The sequence below is a fragment of the Conger conger genome, chromosome 10 (genome assembly GCF_963514075.1).
Source record: "Conger conger chromosome 10, fConCon1.1, whole genome shotgun sequence".
In the NCBI taxonomy this organism is placed as follows: Eukaryota; Metazoa; Chordata; class Actinopteri; order Anguilliformes; family Congridae; genus Conger; species Conger conger.
The window spans coordinates 35,821,295-35,836,053 of NC_083769.1; the positions used below are offsets into that span (position 1 = coordinate 35,821,295).

The 14,759-nt window shown below is 45.9% G+C and overlaps 1 protein-coding gene across 4 annotated transcripts; it reads left to right on the forward strand.

The window, feature by feature from the left end:
• The first annotated feature begins 827 nt into the window (after positions 1–827).
• On the forward strand, positions 828–14,485 carry LOC133138545 (transcriptional regulator QRICH1-like). Of its 4 annotated transcripts, none has more exons than XM_061257389.1 (12): positions 828–1,051; positions 4,606–4,868; positions 6,695–6,820; positions 6,972–7,142; positions 7,670–8,434; positions 8,602–8,773; positions 9,068–9,222; positions 9,565–9,697; positions 10,127–10,235; positions 10,832–10,983; positions 12,039–12,129; positions 13,003–14,485. In XM_061257389.1, the coding sequence occupies exons 2-12, from the start codon at positions 4,635–4,637 to the stop codon at positions 13,190–13,192; spliced, it is 2,298 nt and encodes a 765-aa protein (XP_061113373.1). In that variant the 5' UTR covers positions 828–1,051; positions 4,606–4,634; the 3' UTR covers positions 13,193–14,485. The 4 variants fall into 4 exon arrangements, with proteins under 4 accessions (XP_061113373.1, XP_061113376.1, XP_061113375.1 ...); XM_061257392.1 differs by having other exon boundaries at positions 9,565–9,679; XM_061257391.1 differs by having other exon boundaries at positions 830–942.
• The last annotated feature ends 274 nt before the right edge of the window (positions 14,486–14,759 follow it).

Sequence of the window (14,759 nt, forward strand, 5' to 3'; positions counted from 1 at the left end):
GTCCACCTTAAGAGAGCTGCAAGCTAGTTTGTTGCGGGGAGAGCAGGGGGAGGCCCTCACTAGCACATGCCTGGCTCTTTAAGGCAGTCTGGGACAGATACAACCCTGTTAAAGGCACAGACGCATATTCCCTAATTCACATTTCCCTTAGAAATGTTTACATATTTTTTTTATACTGCACTATAGAAAAAATTGCATTGCAACAATACTAACATTTAGGTATGTACAACAGTTTGTGGATTTAATATAGCATTAATTCGGCATACTGAAGAATCATTTAAATTAAAGTCAGACTGGTGATGCTTTATAGTGGGACATCTCTGCATCTATAAGACCTACTACTAGACAATCCACTACAAAAATATAAAAGCTTGTCAAGTATTTCACAAAACTGATGTTACTCCATGTAATATCATATGCCAGCATAAATATATTAAATGCCAGGAGCACTACAGCATAATGCTTCATCTGAACTCTAAAATTGTCAAGCCACTTTTATATAAACCTGGCAGATGAAAACAAGAAGCCAGTATGGCAATAATGTCAATTGATTAAATCTGCACTTAATATTCTAGGTACAACTGTGCGATCTAGAAGTGCTAGACTACGGCCTTTGCCTAATTCGCTAAACCGCTCTCTTCAGTTCCGCGTATAACTACGGGGTAGATAATAGGTGCAATCCACTGGTGTACATTTATGAACGGATCACGAGTATTAACTGTCTCCTTTAAGGAGCTACTCAACCCACTACACATCTCGCGGGATTTGGCCTTGGCAGCCTCGCGAGAGCTAGCAAAAACTGTCGAACGCAACCGGATTGGTTGAAAGCGTTGATTGTAAGATGGCGCATAGTGAGTACTAGCTAGGTAGAAGAAAGAAGAAGAAATATTAACACATAAAATACAAGAGAAACACGGTAGAGAACATCGAGAAGTAACACAGGTACATCTACTCTTTCCTTGTTATACCAATAAGACTGTGTCAGCGCGTGGACCCGCGGCACTGAACAGAGAGGGAGTGAAGTGGAGCGGCCTGGCCGAGGCTGAGAGGGGTAAGAGCTTGCATGGGAATTGGGGTTTTACTGCTTGTCTATGTGCCCAAATAAAAAATAGTTTGTTATATATGCTTCGTGTTGCAAGTGCCTGATGAGAAATATTACTGGCCATTTAGTAAGAATAGTAGTTTTCTGTTGTTGTACGTGCACACCAGCGAGTATCTGATTGGGAGGGGGATCACGGGCACGAGCAGAAGCAACAGCACGGACACGGCTGAGAACCTGGCGCGTGTGCACATCTCGCAGACACCCCCACCCACCAGCATTATACAGTCTGTAGTGGAGGGGTATTAACTGATATTTTTTGATTGGATCATATTATTTGAGGGCCTTTTACACTGGTTTCAGCAACACCGATATAAGCAGCGACTGTTTGAGGTTTCTAACAATATAGATATATACGCTGGTCGCAAGCAGGATGATGTGCAAGTCAGACATAGCTATTGTAAACATTAGGGGTTTACATTTTGTTTCTCGTCTGCCAAAAATGTGCCACATTCAGCATATTCCATCTGTTGTGGACTAATTGGCATTGTATTGTCCTTGGCAATACGACATAGGCGGTTTAGACGCATGAAAGCTGACTACCATAAGTGAGCTAGCTATCCAAGTTAACATGCACGAACCGATAATGTTACTGCATAAAGTAAATCATTAATGTATAGTTATTTCACACATTATAAAGGAAAATGGTAATCTGGTTTAATGCACGTTTAAACGAATGCAAACGCTGCCATGTTTTGTAGCAAGGTCTCACAAGGGGAGAACGACATCCTCTTGTCGCCATGGTGAAAGCTCGCTGTCAACGCGGATGTGATACAGACGACGTGTGCCATGCGCATTCTATGTCACGTTCATTGTTTGAACTCAAGATACTTGAAAGACACCGCTATTTTCTTACTGTCCCATAATGTTAACGCTCAGTGCCGGACAGCATTATAGTTATACAGTACCGGCCTTTGCCGACTGCTTATATGAGCATCTTCAAAATGGCCAATGTGACTGATGTCTTTAAGACATCATATCTGACGTTCTGCATTTTCTGTCTTATTCAAGTTAGTGTATAGAACGTTGATCTTTGGAAAACATAGAATGAAAGTTACTGGAAGCTGTTATTTTGTGTAGAAATACTGAATCTATCTTCTTAAATATGTGTAGCAATAGTTGATCCTCCAAACCGTGTTATTTTACAACCCCTTTTCAGTGTTTTGAGTTCAAAATGACACTTCATTGAACCCTGCATTTGACCCCCTCATAGGGAGCAGCGGGCTGCCAGCAAAATTAATCTGGATAAGTGGTAAACATGTCAATGTATGATAATGCCAGAATTCTCATTTTCCCCACTTACCTTGGATGACAGGTAACCCGTATGTATCAGTTTGAGGAAATACTCAGTATATTGCTGGTACCGGACCAATGGTCATGGAAAAATCGTAAGGTGATATCAGTTTTGGATAGTCATTCATTTGGCATAAATGAATGTGCATACTAAAAACATGTATAACCACTCAAAACACTTAAATTGCATGCATTAAATCGATGTTTTAAGTGGTTTTGCATGTTTTTTAGTTGTGTATCAAACATGTTTACCTGCACTGATCATTATAATCATTACATCCTGTTTTTGAATTTTCTTTTTTGTACCTCTGTGTCTTTACGTCGTTTTGTTTGTTTTTGCAGAGCCTTAATTTATTTTAATCAATAAATTGTCAATTTATTTTCCATGACTCATTACTATCAGGTGAATGTGGAGATATGTAATAAATCCACACATAAATTTAACTGTTGTCGTATATGGGTTTTACATTTGAAGTAAACTACACACTTTAATCTAGTTAGCTAGTTGATTTTGCAGATAGTTTGGCATTTTGTGTTGTTTGGGTTATTCTCATTGGCCAGTTAAATATTACGCAGTATGTATAATTTTTAGCTTATATTTTTATATAAATATATATAAAACATAAAGTGGTCGTTTGTTAAATAGTTATATATATATATATAGCTATACAGATATTTCTTAACATTGAAATCGCCGGCCAGCTTTTTTTTCCTTCATCACATCAAACTAGAATGCGCATCGCTCGTTCCCGTCGAGGTGCATGTTGTCCCCCTCCGTAGTCCATGGACATGCACGCGGGAATGCGTGCTTAGGTCAAGCGCGAAAAGTGGGGGCGCTCCGATCCGATCTGCACTGCCTTTGAAGCGGCTACAAAGGGCAGGAGAGTGTGGGGACTTGTCCTGTTGGAGTAGGCCTGGCTCGGTCGGCTATACTGGCGGTTCTTTGTTTGCAAAATGTCGTTAGTCCTTCCGTTTCTTCTCGAGCATAATTTATTATCAAGAACATTAATTGCTTCTATTTGGTTAGACAATCATTCTGTTTAGTTTCTTTTTACCTACCTGTGTGTTTTCTTATTTGCTTGTTCGCTACTACCTAGCTATATTGTTGACATCTAGGTATAGCGAGCTAGCCAGCTATTTTTTCTTCACCAAAGACGAAGATAAGCGAACACGCCAACGACGCAGCTAGCCAGGTTGTTCGAAAAGGTAAAATTGGACATACACTGTTATGGACACTACGATATACTGCTTTTTGTAGAAATAGCTGGGGGTTTGTTATTTTTGAACGCGTTGCTTTGGCGGAACAGTGCGGTTTTACAGATATTTAAGGTAGCTTGGGAAGATGCAGAAAGGCGGACTGGCGAGAATGGGAACAACCATGTCGAGTGGAGAAACGCTTTTGGACGAGATACTGAATTGCTCCAATGTGTCCTTCATAAATTCTTTGTCTGTTTATTGTATATTTGTATGCTTGCTTTCGCGGTTTATTTTGTAACTAAGCGGTAAAATCTGCAGCAATTTTACAGCATGACGTCAATAAAAAGTGACTGGGCCTTGCCGAAGTTAACCGTAATGCACTTAAACGTAAATGTTGAAATGATTGGTTATTTTTATTTAGTACAGTATTTTTTGTGTTTATAATCGCCTCTGCGTGTTAATAATTGACGTCGTAAATGTTAGCTAATAAGACTGGTAGTTGCAGTAAAGATATGACCCGTCAATATTCGTTACCTTCACTCCCCCCCTCCCCTCACGGTTAACTGAAAATCGTTCATTATTGACACTGACAGCCTTCTTACTAAGACGAGTTTATCTATATTCTCAATGTTCCATTGCTTGGGTCGGCAGTTCAATCTGTTCTTCATTTCCTAGTGTCCAGTATTCTCCCTACTACTCTTTCACGAGATTGTGTCCATGTACATTTTTTAGAGATCAAAGTGTCATGCCTCAGTTTCAAGTTCCCATGTCATACCACATGTTTAGTGTGACAGGCTGGACAAGGCCAGTGCCCAGTCTTCCCACAGCACCAAGTCTCCATCTTGAATGTGGGCCTATGTGCTGAATAACCTAACCATTTAATATGATAATGTCATCTCTGTAAACCTTTCATAAACATTAATTCTTAATTCCAGATGGCTGATTACGAAATGAACCCTGTGACAGACTGCCCCCCCCCCTCATCGCCTTTCTTTGTTATTCCTCTCTGCCACCAGATTCCCCCCTGTGGGAGGTGAGGACTGCCATGAACAACTCCCTGGAGAACACGGTCTCGTTTGAAGAGTATGTGCGTCTGAAAGCACGCAGTGTGCCACAGCACCGCATGAAGGAGTTCCTGGAGTCGCTGGCTAACAAGGGCCCTGAGGCACTGCAAGAGTTTCAGCAGGGCTCCACTACCATGGTGTACCAGCAGGGAACAAACTGCATCTACACCGACAGCACAGAGGTCGCTGGCTCCCTCCTCGAGCTGGCCTGCCCGGTAAGAAAGGTCCCGACCTTCAGGTCCTTCTCCCAAATGCAGGCGAACCTGTAGCTTTAAGTAAGAAAGCTGAGATGAACCCATGCCTGAAAATGCTATACAAAACATTTTCTTGCCAACCACTTTGTTCACTAATGGGAGGACGGCTACTTGGGTTACCGATGCATAAGCTTTTCAGTGATGGGGCCGGCACTCGGAGTCTTAGGGTTTTCAGCAGCGAGAAACCAACCAGCTAGCCCTGTGTGGTGCGGCTTATGGGAGAGTGCTGCAGCTGTCATTGGGATAGTTCATTTTCTGGGTTTTTAAAATATTACATGTGCTTACTTCTGAAGCTGTTCCACATTTGTTGACTGTTCCACATTGGTCGTTAAAAATGGGGGATTTTTATTCTAAGCGCAATTGCTTTTTTTCAATTATTTGTACATATGGATAACTTGATTTTCACATGCATCAAATATTCTGTGGAAAGAGAATTGGTCACCAGCTACTATATACCCACCAGTTCTATACCTGCTCACTTGGTGTGCAAATGAAGATTGCCACTAGCCACTCCCTGGCTTTTGGAGATTGGATGACATCTGTAGTATCAGCTTGCTCCTGACGCCTGCAAAGTTATTGTAAAAAGGTCACTGCAGATGATCAAAAGTAGCTCAGGACATCCTTTACCGGCATAATCTGTTTTTAGACTTGTCATCACTGTTGATGATTAAGTATAAGTAAGTGTACGTTGCTAATGAATGACAGGAAAATAGCTATTAACATAATTAACTTAAATTGTTTAGGACTTGGCTTCTTAAGAAGGGTTTGCAGTCTGATTAAATGTAATTCAGTGTGTTGAATAGATACCATTGGACGTTTTATATGCTCAGAATGTGTTTGAATCATAATTGCTAGGTAGTAGTGTGGTGGCTGTTTGTTAACATATAAATACTATGATAAATTATTGAATTTTGCACTTCCTCCTGACCAGGGCTTTTGTGAATAAAAATTGTAGCTGTCTAATTTTAGCGTTTGACATGTTAGAGTATTCAAACAATCAGGGCTCAGTAACATTTAATTGTCAATATTTTGGCATGGTAACAAGGCAGCCCTGTACTGATACCTGGTACCTGATCAACTGGGAAGGGATGGTACTGTGCGATGAGGCACTGTTATTCCAGCCAACTGAAACCCTCCCTCCCTGAGCAACAATGGCCATAGTCTGCAGTGGCACAGTCCAGGTTTAATAGAACCAGACCATTGGGCCCATCCACGCTCTAGAACAATGCCCACCCCACAGCACGGCACTAATGTTCCTTTGATAATTTATGATCCACAGCATATTTTTTGAATATGTAATATAATTCCATCCATATTACGTGGGATGGTTTTCTGTACAAGCTGCCAAAATTTGGATATACAGGTGTTCGTGGATGGAAAGCAAAAAAGGAAAACGATGCAAATTTTGCAGCAAAGTATAGATTTTCTGTCTTACCAATCAGCTCCCAGTCATTTGGGTTGAAATACAGATGGAATTGGCTTCTATAAATGCAACCTTGCATTCGGAGCTTCCTGCTTAAAAAGACAATCAACTGACCCTTTGAAGTATTCAAGTCTATATCACTATACAGTCTAACTATACATTCAACTCTTTGTGTGAAATTTATATTGTTCTTCTGGTTTATTTGAACTTGTTAGTTTTCTCATCAAAAATGTTGATTCTGGTTGTGAAGGAATTTTGGTTGCTTCTTGGATATGAACTGGTTTGGAGTAAAAGAAATTCAGTCTTGGGTCAAGCTCATTGGAAAGCCTTGTGACACGTCCTGCTTTCCTTCGTGTCCTCACAGGTGCAAGTGCAGGTCCAGCAGTCGCCGCAGCAGCAGCAGCAGCAGCAGCAGGTGACCTCGGCCCAGCTCTCCCCCCAGCTGACGGCAGCAGTGCACCAGGCCTCTGAACAGCAGATACAAGTACAGGTGAGACCCAGCCCTGGGCTCAGCATGTGTGGCCACTGGACGCCTGTGACAAACCTTTTCAATGATGCTATAATCCAGCCTTTTGGTCTTGTCACACTTGTTTTGGATAGTTTTTAGTTGAGAGATTTTGAGTGTGCGTCATGCCCCTCAGGTGCAGATCCAGGGGCAGCAGCAGGGGCAGACGGTGGGGCAGGTTCTGCAGGTGCCCAGCCCCTCGCAGCAGCAGCAGCAGCTGTCCAGCTCTCAGCTCCAGGCAGTGGCTGCTGCACAGCTGGTGCCGCATGGAGAGATCTCTGAGGAGCAGCTGCAGCAGCACCAGCAGGTCTGTACATGTACATATGCATATACAGTTGGGCTCCACAATTATTGGCACCCTTGACTGGCAATGCACCAAAAAAAAACCGATATCATTATTGAGAAATGTGAAAAATACAGTACTTTATTAATGTTTCAATGGAACCAAGCTAAATCAAGATTTCATAGTTATTGGCGCCCGTGGAGCCCACTGTGCATGTATAGTACACAAACAAACACACAAAAACGTCATAGACACTCCCCACCTTTGTACAGGAGACGCATGTACCCACAAAATGTACACAGACATGCAGACACACAGCCATGCAACTGTAATATTATCCATTCTAGTCTCAAGCTCTGGGCTGCTTGGCCTGGTTGATCTGCTACTGTTTAAGGCTCGAGTGGATAATCTTACACTGCTCGCATTTGTTGCCTGTTGAGTGGCATTCCCTGCCCTTGGATTTGTTTGACCTACCTGCACTGTTCTGTGCACACGTCTTACTGGAGGGGGAAACACGCTCCCTGTGAAAGCGTCTCCGTTGCGTCCCACAGATCCAGGCTCAGCTGGTGGCAGCAGTGGCTGGCGGGCAGCAGATCCAGATCCAGACCGTGGGGGCGCTGTCCCCCCAGCAGCAGCAGCAGGGCTCCCCGCGGGAGGGCGAGAGGCGAGCGACCGCGTCCAGCGGGGTCCTGCAGCCCGCCAAGAAGCGCAAGGTGGACATGCCCATCACCGTGTCGTACGCCATCCCCGGGCAGCAGCTGGCCACCGTGCTGGCCATCCCGCAGGGCGGCCAGCAGCAGAGCTACCTGTCCCTGCGGCCCGACCTGCTGACGGTGGACAGCACTCACCTGTACAGCGCCACGGGCACCATCACCAGCCCCACGGGCGAGACCTGGACCATCCCGGTGTACTCGGCGCAGACGCGCGGCGACCTGCAGCAGCAGAACATCACGCACATCGCCATCCCGCAGGAGGCCTACGGGGCCGTGCACGTGGCCGGCTCGCCCACCGACGACAAGGACAAGATGGTGGTGGCGGGGAAGATCGCCGTCAGCTCCGCCGCATCCGCCATCCCCTCCTCCGCCGTGGTCTCCACGTCGGCGGCCACGCCCGTCTCGGCCGCCCAGGAGGAGGTGGTGCAGACGCTGGCCAACACGCTGTTCCCCGCCCAGTTCATGAACGGGAACATCCACATCCCCGTGGCTGTGCAGGCGGTGGCTGGGGCCTACCCCAACGCCACGCAGTCCGTCCACATCTGGGACCCCCAGCAGCAGGTGGTCCACACCCAGGGCACCGGGCAGGAGCAGCAGCTGCAGGTCAGGGCTGGGAGAGGTCTGGGGGTTGCACTGTGGGCACTGTGAGCCAGGATTAGCTTACCTTCTCTGATTGGGGATTGCAGCTCTTGGTTGTCAGAGTTAGCGCTATGTGTGAGATTGTTGCTGTAGTCCGTAATGTGCGCTAACCCCGTCCTCCTGCCCTCCAGGGTCAGACGGTGCAGGTGGCAGAGGTGGAGACCCAGCCTCAGGCCGCTCCCACCCTGCTGCTGCCCAACACCCTCAAGCCTGAAGAGGGTCTGGAGGTGTGGCGCCTGTGGGCCCAGGGCAAGAACGCCGAACTGGAGAAGGACACCCAGACCAAGCTGGCCCCCATTGGCCGTAAGTCCCCCCCCCCTCCTGGGCCTTGCCCTGGAACATGCCCTGGTACTGCGAAGCAGCACGGTTTCCACGGTGCTCAACAAGACCTGATTATACTCCCATAAAACAGTCCATTGACTTCACATCAACAATTACATCTTTGAAAACACACGCAGCTTCTGCAGTGCAAGAGGACTTTCCATTCCATTCATGCTTTATTGAAATGGGCATTGTTAGTTTTGGGTACAGAACTAAAGGATTCAGGCAGGATGGTAACATTTGTGCGTGTGTCTGTCCTTGTGTGTGTGTGCTCAGGGCGGCAGCCCCTGCGCTTCCAGGAGGACCTGGTGTCGTGCGCAGTGGCAGAGCTCAACATTGGCCTGTCTATGATGACCCAGGAAGCCCGTGGCATGGAAGGAGCACCATTTGAGGCAGATGTGCTCTACTACGTCTTCCTCTGTATACAAAAGGTAAGTATCTGACATACAAATGTACATGCACCCTTCTGTGTTTCGGTTTAGAAGCATTAGGCAGCACTTTCAACGCCATTAATGAGGATTCCAGTGTTGAGGGAGTGTGAACAGATACCCTTAATGGTCCTGTAGCCACATCTTCCAGACACAGATATATATTTATTGCCGAGTATCAGATAATGTCAGGCCACGCCCTATTCAGGATCGCTGAGTCATTAGTCATGGCTCAGTTACAGTTCCTCTTTATTCTCCATTGTGTTCTCCACCCTGCTTGTGTATGTTTAACTGTCTCTTTCTTTCTGCCTCTGCTTGCTCCTCCCCTCTGGCCCACGCCCGCAGTACCTGTTTGAGAACGGCCGGGTCGATGACATCTTCTCGGACCCCTACTACACACGCTTCTCCCAGTGGCTGCACCGGGTCCTGGACCTGTGGAAGCCGAGTGTCCACCCGCTGGGTAAGGACCTCAGCCTATGTGAGTCTTACGAACGGGTGCAGACATGCTCGCAGACATGACTGCACACTGCCCTCCGGTGGCAACTGCTGCCTTCTGCCAGCTACCGCTACAGTTTTTGGTGTCGTAAAACTAATAATGTTACTGCATTTTCTGGGTGAACAAGGGAATCTTGGGGTGTGCAACTTTGTAAGCTAGGGTTTCAAGCATGCGTTACATGCGGACCGCAATTTGCCAAACATAATAGCCAGCTGTGTATTCCAAACTGTCATCACACAACTCTTAGGTCTGTCCCAATTTTTGTGGTTCCACAATGGAGATCCAATTGGATAATTAACATTTTGAACCTTGTTATTGTATCATATTATTTGCTAAGTATGTGAGGTTTTGCTGTGGTGTGTGTGTGTGTGTGTGTGTGTGTGACCGTAACCTCTGCCCTTCCCTGTTCAGGTTATGTCATTCCAAGTCACGTGACAGAAGAGATGCTGTGGGAGTGTAAACAGCTGGGGGCCCACTCTCCCTCCACCCTGCTCACCACCCTCATGTTCTTCAACACCAAGTGAGTCACACAAGTGCGCACTCCTGAAAATGGTCTCACACACACTCTGCACAAGCGCACACTCCTGAAAATGGTCACACATACACTCTGCACAAGCGCACACTCCTGAAAATGGTCACACATACACTCTGCGCAAGCACATGCTCCCACCTGTATGCTGCTGTAATTGTGGGTGAGAGAGCTAAAGGCCTGGGCTGTGGGTTCAGATTACTGGGCTGTGGGTTCAGATCACTGGGCTGTGGGTTCAGATCACTGGGCTGTGGGTTCAGATCACTGGGCTGTGGGTTCAGATCTCTGGGCTGTGGGTTCAGATCACTGGGCTGTGGGTTCAGATCACTGGGCTGTGGGTTCAGATCACTGGGCTGTGGGTTCAGATCTCTGGCCTGTGGGTTTAGATCACTGGGCTGTAGGTTCAGATCACAGGTATGGCTTTGCTGCTGCACTCCTGAGAGAGCTCCACAGCAGTGCTAGGGATGTTAACATTTGTGTATACTTTTCTCTTCAAGTACATGATGAGAAATGGGTCCAAAAGGCACTGCCGCGTAAGCGTGAATGTTTGTGCCGCATGTGGTAATGCCATCCCCTGCCCCCTACAGGTACTTCCAGCTGAAGACTGTGGATCAGCATATGAAGGTGGCCTTCTCCAAGATGCTTCGACATACTAAGAAGAACCCCTCCAACCCCAAGGACAAGAGCACGAGCATCCGCTACCTGAAGGGTGTGGGGCTGCAGCATGTGGGCCAGAAAGGTTAGACTTTAACACACACACACACACACACACACACACACACACACAGACACACAGAACAATAAATGTGTAGCATGTCCTCACACAGGCAGAACATAATCAGCAATACAAAAACAACAATGACAAACATGAATAACCGGTTATCATAAAAGACAGCCCCTTTAGCAATCACATTATACCAACATTGTTACAGTGTGATTGAAAATGGGTTTTAATTATAGCTTAGCCGCAGCTTGTTGTGGAGGAGGTATTTCTGAATGCATTTTTTACAGAGGACAGAGGTCAACCTTACTGGAGTAATAGCCTACTAGCGTGACTTATTAAAATGAAGCCCCGCACTGACGCTGTCCATTTTTATTTTAGACTAGTGGGTTAGTTGTTACGAAACTCCCTACAGGTCTGTGAAATTGGTCTAAAAGCACCTCCCTCGCATTTACGTGACAAAGGGATGTGTCAGGGATGCCTTGGTAAATGGTTGGCATTTATATAGCGCCTTTATCCAAAGCACTGTTCAATTGATGCTTCTCATTCACCCATTCATACACACACTCACACACCAACGGCGATTGGCTGCCATGCAAGGCACCAACCCGCTCGTCAGGAGCATTTAGGGGTTAGGTGTCTTGCTCAGGGACACTTCGACACAGCCCGGACGGGGGATCGAACTGGCAACTCTCCGACTGCCAGACGACTGCTCTTACTGCCTGAGCCATGTCGCCCCCACATGCCTTGGACTTTGTACCTACGCAGTGTTGATGTCAGTGTGCAAAGACTTGCATTATTAACAATGGCAGTTATGACAGGTAGTGGTAAATGGCAACATTTATGTTTGCACCTACCAGTACACCTACCATAGACATGGACAGACTTTCACTCTTGGGAACTCAATCAAACGGTGCAGCAGTGCCTGAATGAGGGCACTGGGCAGCAGTCAGCCGCTGATTTGTAGCTGTTGATCACATGGCCCAAATCAGAAATGCCTGCACGTGCAGCAGGGTGACGTTTGCATGGGGCCTCCATTTTGTGGTTAGTGACCTCTGACCCCTGTGTTTCAGTGACCGATGATATGTATGCAGAGCAGGCCGAGCACCCTGAGAACCCACTGCGCTGTCCCATCAAGCTCTATGACTTCTACCTCTTCAAGTGGTGAGTGCTCCCCCTGGTGGCAGGAGGCCAGCTGTGCGTTGTGACATTTTTACTTGCCAAAAAATGGAAGCCAATGCAGAGGAAGAGGGTATTCTTAAATTTAAAAAAAAATAAAAAACATTTTGCATGCATCTGGCTCCTAAATTTGAGTTCAGTGCGCATCAATAACTCCATTTAACTGGAGGTTAATTGACAAGAAATTAATGTACGGAATGAATAGCTTGATTGGTAATGTTGTGCAAGTAGATGCGTTGGTACAGAGCCATTAAAATGCTCTGTGTGCCTCTTGTTATTCAGATAATACAGCAGCACACAGTGATTTTATTGGTTTGCAACCTATCCCAGTGCAGTTAACCACTGAAGTGCCATTTCATGGGTCTTTTCCAAGTTAGTTTGTGGAAATGCATGGGCTTGTCTGTTTTTATTGTGTGTATATGCTATAGGCTGAATCCTTCGCTTAAAATGGGTGTGTGGGGTATGGGCACTCCTGCTGGAAAGATGCTGTGTGTTCAGTGATGTCCTACACATGACCCGCACACACCCACAAGTGTATGTAGAATATATCATCCTAGACTATTGAGTGGGGGTAACCCCTGTTGGACAGCGGAGGATGTGTATATCATACGGTGCATTCCCAAAGGACTTTCTGCATAATTGGTCACAGATGTTATGCATGTTCAGTGCTTGCTGACTTGTCATGGTTTGAAGCTCAAGAGTTTAAACATTAAACTTAATCTCTCTTCCCTTCCTCTTTCCCTCTCCTATCTCTTGTTCTGAACACTCACCCCTCCTCTCTTTTTTTCTTTTTCCTCAAATCTCTTCTCTCTCTTCTTTCCTTTTTTCTCTCTTCCCTCCTTTTGTCTCTCTCCTCAGCCCCCAGAGTGTGAAGGGTCGGAACGACACCTTTTACCTTACGCCTGAGCCCGTCGTGGCCCCCAACAGTCCCATCTGGTACTCCACCCAGCCAATCACGCGCGAGCAACTGGAGCACATGCTGACACGCATCCTCATGGTGCGAGAGATCCAAGAGGCCATCTCCATGGTAGCAGGGAACATGCAATAGGGGGGAGAGGAGGGCCTGACATGGACCATGCATTCTTTCTCTTTTTTTCCTCTGTCCCCTGCTTTCCCTCAAACATCTTTTTGTCTTCTCCAGAGAGAAACTGAGGAGACGACAGACATAGTTACATATACACACGTATTCATGACCCTCTGAACTGCCAAGCGCCAAATTAGCTTCTCTCCCTGAGAAACACAAAGAACAGTTCTTTTTGTTTTTTTCTAAGTTGTCTTTTTTTAAAATGATAAATTCTTATATTTTCTTTAGTTTTGCAAGAGAGCCTTGTCAGAGAGTACTTAAAATATTCTATCAGCCAGGAGTACAGGGCCTGTATATACCCAGCCCATCTGTACCCTTCAGGGAGAGTCGAGGGACATTTACCTGAAATTTAGGCGTTTGATTCCTTTTATTTTTTATTTTTTTCCCCTAAAAATTTCCCTCATTGATTCATTGGACATGGAGGTTGACTGACCACAAAGCTCGTAAGCATCTACTCTTAAGGTCTTCTCACCTTTTCTGGTTTTTCTTTCTTTGCCTTCTTGCCTCTTACCCTCCCCTCTCCATATCCCACACTATCGTCTTTCTTCTTTTCTCTCACAATCTTCCTTTCCCTCTCTCTCTCTCTCTCTCTCTCTCTCTCGCTCTCTCTCGCTCTCGCTCTCTCTCTCTGTCTCTGCCTTTTCTCTCGATTGCTGAAGACCACGCAGTTGTACCAGGCCACAGAGGCCGTGAGTGCGTGCCGCTCTGCCCAGACAGACCAACAGATGGACAAACAGGAGTATGGGCCTCGCTAGGGCAGAAACCCTGTTTAGGAGCTAGTGAGCTGAAAAGGGAATGGTGCTGAAGGATTTCCTTGGCCAGAGCAAGGACAGTCAAGAAGTGGCGTCAGTCAAGAAATACTTTGTGTACAAGAAATGGACTGTCAAATCTGCAGCGAACACCAGGGGGCACTGTCTTTCACTTGTGATCATTTATATGGGAAAAATTTAAAAATGATATAAAATGTAAGGACTCACTGCAGATTTACCCTTTTCCCAACTGGCCCAGCCCCTTACCCAGAGCCTGCACCATCCCAGGATGTTTTCTGGCATTGAGCTGGGCTGCTGAACTGCATTGTAACATAAACACACTTGTATTATATATGATAAAAAACAAACAAGACCACTCTTTTTTTTTTTTGTTTTCTTATTTTGTTTTTATTTTTTCCATCTCTATATCTATTGTATGTATTGGTATTGTAGTCGTTTATGGAGAATGGCGACGCACGTGCTTTCAAACATGCCTTTTGTACAGTGAGTCCCTTGATGTGTGCGTGTGCTTTTTATTTACCGTGACCGATGGTAAGGAGAGTCGGGCAACCTCTGGTGAATGGCTTTGCCCTGTCCTCTCCTATGTCTGTATCGGTGTATTTGGGTTGAATTTAAGAACTGCGTGGAAAATGTACATCTTATTTTTGGGAAAAGGCCGCTACGTGCCACTATTGCATTTTGGGTATTTTTCAGGATCATATAGAGTGAAATAACTGCAATGTATTGCGGATTCTCATCACCCCCTCCGTATATGCATCATC

Coding starts and splice junctions, on each gene's coding strand:
- LOC133138545 (XM_061257389.1), top strand. CDS start 4,635: ATGAACAACTCCCTGGAGAACACGGTCTCGTTTGAAGAGTATGTGCGT. Junction 7,143..7,669: donor AGCTGCAGCAGCACCAGCAG/GTCTGTACATGT, acceptor TGCGTCCCACAG/ATCCAGGCTCAGCTGGTGGC. Junction 12,130..13,002: donor GACTTCTACCTCTTCAAGTG/GTGAGTGCTCCC, acceptor CTCTCTCCTCAG/CCCCCAGAGTGTGAAGGGTC.